Genomic DNA, 12,593 nt, shown 5'->3' on the forward strand with positions numbered 1-12,593 from the left:
TATTGCCTTGTTTTCCTTTCAAATTGGTTTTTTTCGAAATAAAATGGATTCTAATATTTTTACATACCTCTTCTATCTATTTCTATTCTATTTCTGTGGCACAGCTCAGTTTAGTTTGTAATAAATAATCGTAATGAATACGAGTATAACGAATTATCAAAGTAACAGAAGAATTTAGAAAAATTATTAGCTAGTTAAGGGATAGTGATATAGGAATTATTATAAGTTAGTTAAGAGTATTGTATAGTATTTAAATAAATTACGAACGTAAGAAACAGTTAAACCTACGAATAGAAATCGTACAAATAAATACTTCTTCCTTTGTATGTTTTCGTTTAGATCAGCTCTTTCTGTTTATTTAAATTGTTTGCTTTTACGTTTTTTTTTCAACAGAAAAAGTGAAAGAGAAGAAGCTAAAAAATGAACACAGAAGTGACAAGAACGAAAATATACAAAAGCCACAAGGAAATTTGTATAAAGAAATTAAAATGAAAGTTGGTGTAGTTGTAAATGAAAAAAGACAACTGAAGAGGTTAAAATAATTTGTGTTAAGAAAATAAATAGAAGAGGTATGCAATGTTGATTATCTGGGAAATAGAACAATTTATGGAACAATAAATAACAAACTTTGTTAGCAATATAGAGAAATCACAATCAAAAAATTATAAAAGAAATAAAAGAAATAATAATACGGGATCATTTGGAAGATCATGCTTCGCTTGGGTTCACTGGAACAAAAAAGCAGGGAAGGTACTCAATTTTCAAACATCTTAAAATCCAACTTGCTACGAAAAGATGAGAAAAAGAGAAACGATACCGAGAAAATAAGAAATGAGGAATAATTAGAAAATTCATAAACTATGAAAGAACTTAAAATAATCATGTAGATGCATTTAAGTTGAAAAAAATATATACAAAGAAAATTAAGTGAAAAAGATAATTTCAAAAAGGTGGACAAGCATTAAACAAATTTGTTTAGATAGTGGATTCAAGGGAAAAATTGCGAAACTATAGAAATGATAATTATGGGTAAAGTAGAATGTCAAATGTCAAAATAATGAAGTTATTGAAATGACCATCAAATTTAAATTTTAAATGTGATATATTTAATAATGAAGTAACACCTAATTAAAATGAATATAAAATTAGGAATAACATTTGATTTTCTAAATTTAGAATCCTGTCACCAGGTAGAAATCTCATTTACGTATTAGAGAAAATCAATTTATAATTTGAATTTGATATTTTTATTTTAGTAAGACAGTTTCCACCGACATAAAGGTGCGTTTTTCCACTTGAAAGTCATAGATAGTTATCAATTCATAGAGTTATTAATATTTATATGTTTAGAAATCTTTAAAATATTGCAATAGGTGGCGATAGCTACGCCGTTTGCATTGAAGTTTGACTCAACACCACTTAAGCCTTTTATTTTCAAATAGACATCAGTAACATTTCGATATAAGGGGGAGGGGGAAACTGACATATTAATCCTAACGCATCATTTTTATATCATCAAACTTGCATGGCAGTTTTTCAAAGAAAGAAGATTTATACTCGTGAATTGACATATAAAAGAAAGTTTGTTCGAAATGGAGGTAGTAGATCTCATATGGCAATGATGTGCGAAAGACATCGTGATTAAAGCTGTAAGGAGCTGATAAATAGTTGCGAAGCTCTTATCGATACAAAGGAGGTAATACTTGGTATTTTAATTTGATATTGTTTGGAATAAGTCCACGATATGCGCCATGAATGCGTATTTGTCAAATTTTAGGGTTCCATTATAACCGTACAGGATCGGCTTCACAGCCCATGTCGTGGACTTGTAACATGTATATTTCTTCATTATTATGAGAATATTTTCTTATTCTTCACTTTAGAAGTATCAAGAATTTAATCATAATTATGCACAAAAATGTTTGTAGCAACAATCCACATTGTTAATTAAGAATGTAATCGTTTACGGTAGTATGTCATTTGAATTTTCCGTTCATTGTTCTTCTAAATATGACGTAACTTCGCGCTCTTCCGACCGCCCTGCCGTCGTTGCAGTCTCACGGGCGCCAGCAATCTCTTCCGTCAGGTGAGCCTCCACATATGATTATGCAAATTTCGTACACTCCAAAACCAGTGTCGGTGCTTTATATTCAGATAGGATCAGTAAAATAGAGAAAACTTTTCGGGCGATACCAATCAAAGGCGAACTTTTCAGTTTTATTTCCCACCATAATTCAATACAGTCGAGGTATAACATTTAAATGTCTGAATATGAATCTATCTGCTGAAAATGTCTAGTAATAAAAAGACAACTAGATATAGTCCGGTATTTCGAGTTTGAAAATTCAAAATATAACTAAATAAACTGATTTTAGATAGTGAATATTTCTTTATAGTTTTTATTATTTCTTTTTCAAAGGTATAGAGACAAAACATCGAAAATAATATGAATATATTGAAAAGATCACAGTACACAAATCTATAAACTTGTTATAGAGTCTAATGTCGGTAATCGTTTATAAATATCAGAAACAATAGTGTTCCCAACACTGAAATCTGAGAGACTCCATCGCTTACGAATGCCCGATTAGATTTACAGCTGCTCTAGTTCACGTACTGCTGTCGATTTTCCAAATAAGATTCAAAAAGCTCTCTACCTAGGAATCCGTAGTATTCCACGTTAAGCAACAGATGTCTGAGTTCATACAGTCAAAGACCTTACTTAGGTCACACATAATGGAATACTTGTCTTACTCCCATCAAGACCCTCAACTATGTCCTCAATAACATTCAAGGTTACCGGAATGGTTGATACAATAGCTAGGGTCTATAGTCTATAGTTATTAATGAGATTGAAGTCGCCTCTTTTAAAGACTGTAATTAGTTTTGAAATTTTCAATACCTGAGGTCAGTTTCCCTTGTGGTATAAAATTATATAACAATAGAAATATGTATAAGTATGGACTTTATTTTGCTGATTAGATATTCAGAAATGAATATACAATATTTCAGTTCTGAAGAAATATCGATAGTTTTAGATATCAATATTTTTCACACATTTTACTTTACGCTGGTTGAATGAAATTCATTGGTGCATCGTTTGCTCAACATGACAACAAGAATGTTGTCATCCTCCTTACACCTCTGTCCTTGCTCCCAGCGCTTCCGCATCTGTACATCTGTATCTTGGAGATCAGACTCATAACAGCAATTATGACTGACAGAAGACGTTCTTTTGTAGTTCAATTCAACATTATACAAAATGGGTAAAAATTGTAGAGTATGTATAATATTTGCATTACTTGGTCGGATATACTATTGAAATCGGTAACTAGATCTTTAATATCATCTTTGTTAGTAGTTCTATAGTTGAATCAGTATTCTTACTTCATGTTCTTACCTAGTATTATCGCATAATATTTAATTTGTGATTTATTTTCTTGACAAAATCCACAAATAGATTCCTTTGTGATATTTATCAAAGTTATTTGTACTTATCTGTACGAGTTAGCCATATTTATACACCCGTTACACCCACACAAAAATAATAAATTCTCACCGAGAAAAAATTACTTCTCAGTATAGTGTGAGAAAAAATTTTAATCAGAAAATTAACGCAGACTAAACATCTTCATAACTTATAAACTAGATTTAGGAAAAGCATACGCGATCACGTTCAATTCAAGGACATTATGAATCTTAGGATATATTTTAGGCGAACCAAATTCACGAATGAATAATAAGTTTACCGAGCTAATACTGATATGAAACGATATTACACGAGAATTCTTAAGCACAAATCTTTTCAATGTCATCATGAAAGGGTATAGAATAAATAATGAAGTTGTTATATACAGAAAACGAAGACGATCCACAGATGCTTTAAAAACCGTTTAATCAAGCAGCAGTTGCAGACAAAATTCAAGAACAAACAAAATAAAGCCAAAAGAAGTTCTTCATGCCTTACATCAAGAAACAAAGACGAGAATTTACGAGGAAATATTAAGGACAATAATGATATACACCGCTGAGACGCAACCGGTCATTAGATCTCAGATATGCGAGTGTGAGGAGAATCGAAGCGAAATTAATTAGATGAACATGTAGTGTGGATGTATAGATACAGAATAGGAAGATGAAATGGGACCAGCTTTTTAAATGATCAAGAAAAAGGTGAAGCGACAAGCATTAACATGACAATGTATGGAGAGAAGAAAGAACATGCAACTTGCTTAACATGGAGAATGAACAAAAAGACGAAACATGGCTTTCTTATTTTGAATGATTAGTTAATTACACTGAGGATTGCCAAAGACTATTGCAGTTTTGAATTATTATCTTTCAGTATATCCTACATGAAATTTAATGTATTGGTTTGTGAAAAAATATGACTTCTTTCAGCTTTCGCTGACATTAGACAAAGTATATATTATTCAGATAAAGTTTTCTAATTTTAACGAATCTTTTACTATGGATTCATTATTCTTTTGAACGAACTCGTCTTCTTATTGTTCCAATTGTACATTGAAGATTTTTGTCATTTTTTTTTTCGACCTGGTCTATATCATTGAAACGAAATGATAGAAATGAGAATAGCTAAGGCACTTATATTGAAAGTTTTATAAGCTACTTACGGAAAATTGCTGGAGTTGTATAATTTTATGACGAATTAAAAATTTTCGTAGAACATTAGAGGCAAGTTATTGATGCAGTTGATAAGAGAAGTTACTTTCCAACTGTACGACTTTGTTTTTAGTAACATTAGAATGAATTTTTGCAAAAAAATTCTTTTCTCTTCTCTTCTTTTTTAACGTTTTCTAATATATTTATGATATACTGATTTCATTGATGAATAAAAAAATTTTAATCAGTATTGTATTTGACATTTATTGGGTTCAACTATTTTCATACTAGCCGTATCTCATATTTGTATGTGTACCTGAATATTAGAGTAATTATTAAATTTTTTCACAGAAATAAATAACTTACACTTGGAAACAATGTTTGGTAGACGAAGAGATCTTCATTAGAAATTTTCTAGACGTGAAAGTTGAAAGATCAGGAGATCTATGAGACCAAGACAACAAATCGACTTGATTGTTCACAAAATAAACCAATATAATTCTTGCTTGATATATATGATTGTCACTAAATGTATAATAAATAATAAGCAACACTCGTCATGTCAATGGGGTCTACTTACATTTTCATGAAGATTTTATCTTGTACAGCCCAAACAAAATCTCCATTTATTACTAAAAATAATATTCAATTCCCAATTCTTTCTTTGCTCCGAGATAAACGATCACTTCGGTGTCTAGGAGTGCGAGGTACGAAAAATTGTGGCGGTAAGAAGTAAGAAGTAAGAAGTAAAATCCGCTGATGGACAGGTCTTATTGTAATTGGCTTATCATGCTATAAAAAAATATTGGTCTGCTTTTGAGATTGTAAATATAGAGAGGTCTTGTGGGGCCAAAGGTTGAAGTTACGATCTTGAAGTGGGATCGCCATTCTATCACGGAGATTTCATGTAAGGCCTCCTACGGACACTCTCGTGGTTTAAGAAAACCTTCCAAGGAAAAACTAGCCTCAATACCTTGTCTTCTAATTCTAGGTATCTATCACAACTTATTGTACGATGATCAGATGAGAATTGGTGATAAAAATGCAGTTATCTATAAACCACTATATAAGATAAAAACTGATCGGTTCTTATTCTGACAAATAAATTTTATAAACTATATTCTTTGAGCAACAATAGTAACTATTTTATTTTTATCGTGTATAAAACCTCCTTTAAGCATCTGAAGTGATCTGTCTATTTCTTATAAGTCATCGATAGGCCTCTTTACGTAAATGACTACCACTATTTCCAAGTCGGCAGATATAATATTTGAATTATGAATATAAAAAGTACGTTTATGGCCCACCTGCGGCCTTTTCAGGCCACACTTTTATCCACCATTGTGATTTATGTGGCACGACTGTTGCTAACGAGACAGTTCACCTAGTCTACAACTGTTGAAGGTAAAATACTGGAGTTTAGGGAGTAGAAAACGTGTACGACTTTCGTGGAAATTATCAGAAAAAGATTCAGATATAAAATTGAGTATCAGATTTGATTATAAATTGAGTAGTATAAAAGTGAATGGATCTTAAAAATTCATGAAAAATATATTTATTTCAATAACGAAGACAATTGCTACATAATATTTTCTTGGACATTTTCTCTCATACATCGATGAGTTGTCATCCATTTAGTACGAATATCTTACATCAACATTTCCGTATAGTTCAATGTTGTACTTGTGAATATTTCAGATATTGTTGATGTTTTAAATAACGAACTCTCTTCAACCTGAGGTCGCATTAGATATATATATATATATATATATATATATATATATATATATATATATATATATATACAGTGCTTTTCAGATAAAAGTATCCACCTTTAATAACTTTTGTAATACTGGTATTTAGAAAAAATCCAAAAACACGTCAATTTATGTTGGAAGGGGCAAGCATTATGGCTTATTTAAACTTACTGGAAAAGCCACCCCCTCACCCCTAGCAGCATCCCCTTTATTTTTTTAAATTACTTTTCATATTTTTTATATAAAATTTGGATACTCCTCTTTGAGCTGATTTCAAAAATGTATAATACTTGTAGGTTAAAGTGGTTAGTTTATGAGATAAACAATTTTTCTTTTAAGAGCACAAATTTTACTTATTATTTACTTTCACCTTATTTGCCTGTACTAAAATGGGTTGTACAACAGTTCAAACTCTTTAATCTTTTTAACTGTGCTATTTATTATGAAGTTACAATAAGTGTTCAAAATGAGTACCATTCACTTCCATACAATGGTATAATCTATTTTGAAATGCCTCTCTGACATTGCTTAATACGGCTGGATTTAATTGTCGACATTCATTTTCTATCCTCTCTCGTAAATCATCCAGAGAATCTGGTTGGGTAGCATAAACTTTTGTATTTAAATACCCCCATAAAAAGAAGTCTAGGGGTGTTAAATCCGGTGACCTAAGTGGCCATTCCATCATCTGCCCCCTTCTACCTATCCAACGAGCGGGGAATGTTTCGTTTAAAAATTGTCGGACAGGCATAGCATAGTGTGGGGGAGCTCCGTCTTGTTGAAATACCAGTAAATCTTCGGAAAGGTTATCATCATTTTCTATTATTGTTGTAATACGTGGGTCAACCCCTTCCCTGAGTAAAATCTTCATTCAACTCGTGCACCAACTTAACTTTGTATGGGTGGTACTTGAATTAATGTAGAACTCGGAAAACTGTAGAAGATGAAACACCGATCGCTCTACTTATTGTTGACAACGATTGGGGTTGTTGAGCCTCTGTCAAACTTTAATAAAAAGCAGAGTTTTTTGTTGTTTGGATTTTTTAAGTAGAATAAATAGCACAGTTAAAAAGATTAAAGAGTTTGAACTGTTGTACAACCCATTTTAGTACAGGCAAATAAGGTGAAAGTAAATAATAAGTAAAATTTGTGCTCTTAAAAGAAAAATTGTTTATCTCATAAACTAACCACTTTAACCTACAAGTATTATACATTTTTGAAATCAGCTCAAAGAGGAGTATCCAAATTTTACATAAAAAATATGAAAAGTAATTTAAAAAAATAAAGGGGATGTTGCTAGGGGTGAGGGGGTGGCTTTTCCAGTAAGTTTAAATAAGCCATAATGCTTGCCCCTTCCAACATAAATTGACGTGTTTTTGGATTTTTTCTATATACCGGTATTACAAAAGTTATTAAAGGTGGATACTTTTATCTGAAAAGCACTGTATATATATATATATATATATATATATATATATATATATATATAAATATATATATATATATATATATATATTTATATATATATATATATATATATATATATTTATATATATATATATATATATATATATATATATATATATATATATATATATATATATATTAATGAGTTCTGAAATTATTTCTAATCGAACAGATCGTTACTACAGTTGAATGTTTACCTATATAACGGTATTCCCCAGAATGATACATGGACGAGACCTTTAAAATTGGCCTACAGACCCATTAGTATTTTGTGAATTATGTCTAAACTTGTTGGAAAATTGATAGTACACTAAATGATTCCAATTCAACATAAAATTCGGTATAATCAATTTGGTTTCCGCCATTCACACTCAGCCATCCCAAAATGTCACAAAATTGTACATACGATCAACAGATCTCTCGAAGAAAAGAATATTGCCCATATTTCTTGACATAAGTCAAACAATTGATATGGTGCGGCCCGAATGCCTTGTTTTCAAAGTAAAATAAATGAATAGACCCAGAATCAATGGAGAAGTCTCAGACACATTCTTGATCAATCAATTGTCTGGAGTAGCACAGGGCAGCGTTCTGTGGCAATTTTTTTATTCACTATATACATGTGATAATACCAGAAACACATTTGGCATGCCAAACATCATAGAAAAAATCCAGAAGCAAAGCAGCCAATATCATGATCGACTAGAAGTGTATAACATTTTTAGAATACAACCTTTACTAAAACCACGACTCCCCATAGATCACTAATGGAATATAGAGGTCCCTTCACTGGTATCTTTCCATTGATGAACTAAAAAATAAAATGTTTTATATGATCTTTATCAAGAATAAGAGCGACATTATAATGTAAATCTCCCTTTAATGAAACTTCGCGTACTAAAGCTCTATTTTTTGTTTCAGAACTCGATTCGACATAATCTTTCCCTGCACAACAGATTCATGCGAGTTCAAAATGAGGGAACAGGAAAATCTTCTTGGTGGATGATCAATCCCGATGCCAAACCCGGCAAATCCGTAAGGCGGAGAGCCGCTTCAATGGAAACCAGTAAGTTTGAGAAAAAAAGAGGCAGGGCGAAGAAAAAAGTAGAGATGATAAAGAACGGGTATCTACCTGACACTACACCTAGTCCTAGTTCGTCGGTTTCTGAGAGTTTAGACTTATTTCCAGACTCACCTATTCACAGGTAAGATTTCTTTGAGTCACTCATGAGTATGTGCTTCATAATAAGTTGAAAAACTATTTTGTTGCGAAATTAATTCAAACATTAAAATTTTAAAATACAACTACAGTTCTAATGATGAAATTGGTTTCTATTTTGAATTTTGTCACAGTAAAATGAATTAATTTTCAAAAATCGGTCCAACCAAATAGTTTTTTTGTAGAAATCATTTGGAGTGGTGGAAAAGCATTTATTAAAAATGCTTAACTATATTTTGTATATGAACAGAATTTTTTTAATGGAATGCATATAGAATAATTTGTCTCGGAAATTCTGTTTATACAATATTCTAAATAATAAATTCACATTACTACGAGAAAACTTTTCATTAGCTGTAAATAATTTCCAATTATTTAAACTTATTAACAAAAGTTTTCTTCGTCTTGACAGATTTTTGTTAATATTGGTTTTATTTCTCACCAAACTTTTATAGTGGATGTCACGAGAATTTCCTGCGAAACGCAAACGACAGATTAAGATGTGATTTCATGTCCATCTTACCGAATTCCCCATTATTTCGAAGGCTCTTCTAATGAAGCCAACCTTTGAAGAAATCGCTATTTAATCAGTTTTTTTAATACATCAGACTTTTATCCGGGTCCATTGTATAAGCATTATATAACTTTGGGTTATTTAAAAAAACGCGTCCCTTAAAACTCGTTATGATATAAAAATCATCTTGCTAAAGCGAACTTTATTTTCGAAGAAGTGACACCCTTCCCGTTACTCTTTGTGGTTGGATCAGCATTTCAACTATCACTCACGGATTCTTCTTTGCCCAAGAGTAGCAATATTGCTTATTAAAGGAATCCACTCATATGAAAACGTGAATCAAGATTCTTCTTAGTAAAGTCACCATTCACTTTTGTCTGTTTAACCAATCATTCGGTTAGCTAGCTTCAGTTCTTCAATTAAGTCTTCCTTGTAAGCAATCTCTTTTTTTCAAAATTCGAATCAATTATGTTTGACAAGTCCACTTATTGAGCACAATAGCAAATCGAAATTGGCGGCTCTTCTACCATACTATCGCAAAAAGCAGCAATGTTTTAGCAAAACCAAATGAGTGAGCATCCACAAGTATTTTCACATCTCCTAAAGTCCTAATTTGCTGAAATTTGCCTATAATTATTTCGATTGTGGACATATTTGGTCTATTATGGTGTTTAAAGAATTCAGAAATACTTAAAACCCTATTTTCATAAAACACATCAACAATCTTAGCGCGTTGCTCAATTGTATACCTCTCCATAATTGAATTTGTCCATGAAATGTCAAAAAAAATTGACGTTGAGGGTGACTCACTATCAACAGCGTGTGTTATGGTTGAATCCTTTACCAAAGACTGATTATGAATAACAGTTTTTCACAATTAGACATTGTAATGAATAAATATTCATTATATATTTTATATTTTATCAATAAGCTGTTCTTCCTTCAGGATTTGAAATTTTCGCACGAATTTGGAAAAATTTAGGTTTTATATGAAGTTAATGGCGACTCTGGATTAATATGGACAATAGGAGAGACAAGGAGAGAATATTTTTTATCTTGAGTCTGATGATACCAGCTTTTTGGTAGAACAGATGATGATATTAGATAACCGTATACAAGTCCAGTGCCAATACTAATAAAAAAATAATATTCATAGTTCGCATATTATATAGAACAAAACATATAAATTATGCCGGTTTTGGTTGGAAGTAAGCACTAAACTAAGTTAATTCCAATGAATTACGTATTATTGGCAAACCACTGGAACCTGTAGAGTTATTCAGATGTTTCCCGGATACACTTCTTGAAAAATAACTTGCTTGACGTTATATTAATGAGACGATAAAATGGTTCAAGAACGATGGTTGTCTTTATCAATTTAGTCAAGTAAGTCGTCAATTTATTTATATTTCGCTAGGAAATCGATTAATTGAACCAGGAAGGTCACCTCTAATTCTTATAGAAACTATTGGATTTCTCTTACAACAAATGGTCATCATATAAAACATATGTTATCAAATTCATATTCTTGTAAATTATTTTAATCTTTTAAAATGAAGAAATTGATTTTTCTTAAAAACGATGTTATATAATGAACTGAAACAACTGCTATACAAAAAACAACGTCATATTTGAAAAGTACTATATGAAGTACGAATTATTGAGTGAAGGTAAATTTTCTTGAACATAAAATCACAGCTAGTGTCTGTAGTTTGCGATTCTGGTTGCCTCCGTTATTTAAATAGAGAATAAAACTAATATTGAATTGAATCTATTGTATCCATTTCATATCAAGAAATAACATGCCTGACGTTCTAATGCTAACCTATGATTGATAATTTTGATATACAAAAATATTTATTTAAATAAAAACTTACAGGAAACCCAAAAAAATTATAGTAGGATGGAACCCATTAGAAAAGGAGGAGAACATAATAAAAATTCGTGGAAAAATAATTTATTGGAGATCTGAGGTCGGGAAGGGGAAGGGGATGACTTTTAAGCGATGAGTCTTATGAAATAAAGGCGAGGGGCAAAGTTGTAGGTAAAAAAAGGTCTGTAATTTTTGTATTCACACAGTTTTCACATAACCTCAAAATTTATGTGAAAAATTCAAAAAAGCCAGTTTTTGAATTTAAATTTGTAACTCTCACAAAAAATATTTCTATTTTTCATGCAATTTTGTTAGGACTCACCTTTTCATGTTCCACATACACTGTTCTGGGTTGGATTTGAAATATTTATTTTTTCACCTCATTTAGACTACATACCTAATAAGCACCCTAATTTTCTAACAAGATTTTCCCGTGAATATATCAGCAAGTGGGTGAAATGTTTCTTCGTTGAAACCTCTACTCTATGGTGGTGTGAAAAATATTTCCATCACCATGGTGAATTTTCTCGGAGAAGACAAATAGAAAACGAAAAAACGTTCCGTCCGAAAACTGTTTTATAATTATTCATATAATTTTTAGTTATTTCTTTAAATTTTATACTCCAATTACACCAAAAATATAAAAATCCATGGAGGTCCATACATAAACTTTGCAAAAAAGTTGATATTTTGACAGGAGAATTTTCGATTGAAAATTAGGGGACTTCTGCGATATCAAGTCAAAATAAAGTGAAAAAATAATTATTTACAAATCAAATTCAGTTATTTCAACATAAATTTTCGCATAAATTTTGAGATTATGTAAGCTGTACATCTTTTCATTACCTCTAGCTTTGCCACGTTACTTTTTTCCATAAGATTTGTAGTTTTGTCGAAAATTGAAATAAACTGTGTTTTACACTTAAAAACTTTCATTTTTATTATATTATCCTCCGTTTCCAATGGATTTCATCCTACTATAATTTTTTTCTCCCTTTTTATTATTTTAGAAGCTTCTACTCTGGGATATATGATAATATTGATTCTAATAATTCATAAAATATCCAAGAAGAACATAGTGCCAAGTTTATTTCATTAAAACATAATTTCGATTCTTTATACTCGTTGGGAAATTTTGGC

General features: G+C 30.9%; 1 protein-coding gene across 2 annotated transcripts in view; it reads left to right on the plus strand.

Moving 5' to 3' along the window:
• The window catches only part of LOC130449134 (forkhead box protein O-like), a 359,247-nt gene that overhangs the window by 326,872 nt on the left and 19,782 nt on the right, over nt 1-12,593 (plus strand). For both annotated transcript variants that reach the window (XM_056786824.1, XM_056786825.1), the window contains exon 2: nt 8,769-9,052. In XM_056786824.1, the coding sequence (XP_056642802.1) occupies nt 8,769-9,052 (284 nt within the window). The remainder of the gene's footprint in view (nt 1-8,768; nt 9,053-12,593) is intronic.

This window comes from Diorhabda sublineata, chromosome 9, assembly GCF_026230105.1.
Source record: "Diorhabda sublineata isolate icDioSubl1.1 chromosome 9, icDioSubl1.1, whole genome shotgun sequence".
Taxonomy (NCBI): Eukaryota; Metazoa; Arthropoda; class Insecta; order Coleoptera; family Chrysomelidae; genus Diorhabda; species Diorhabda sublineata.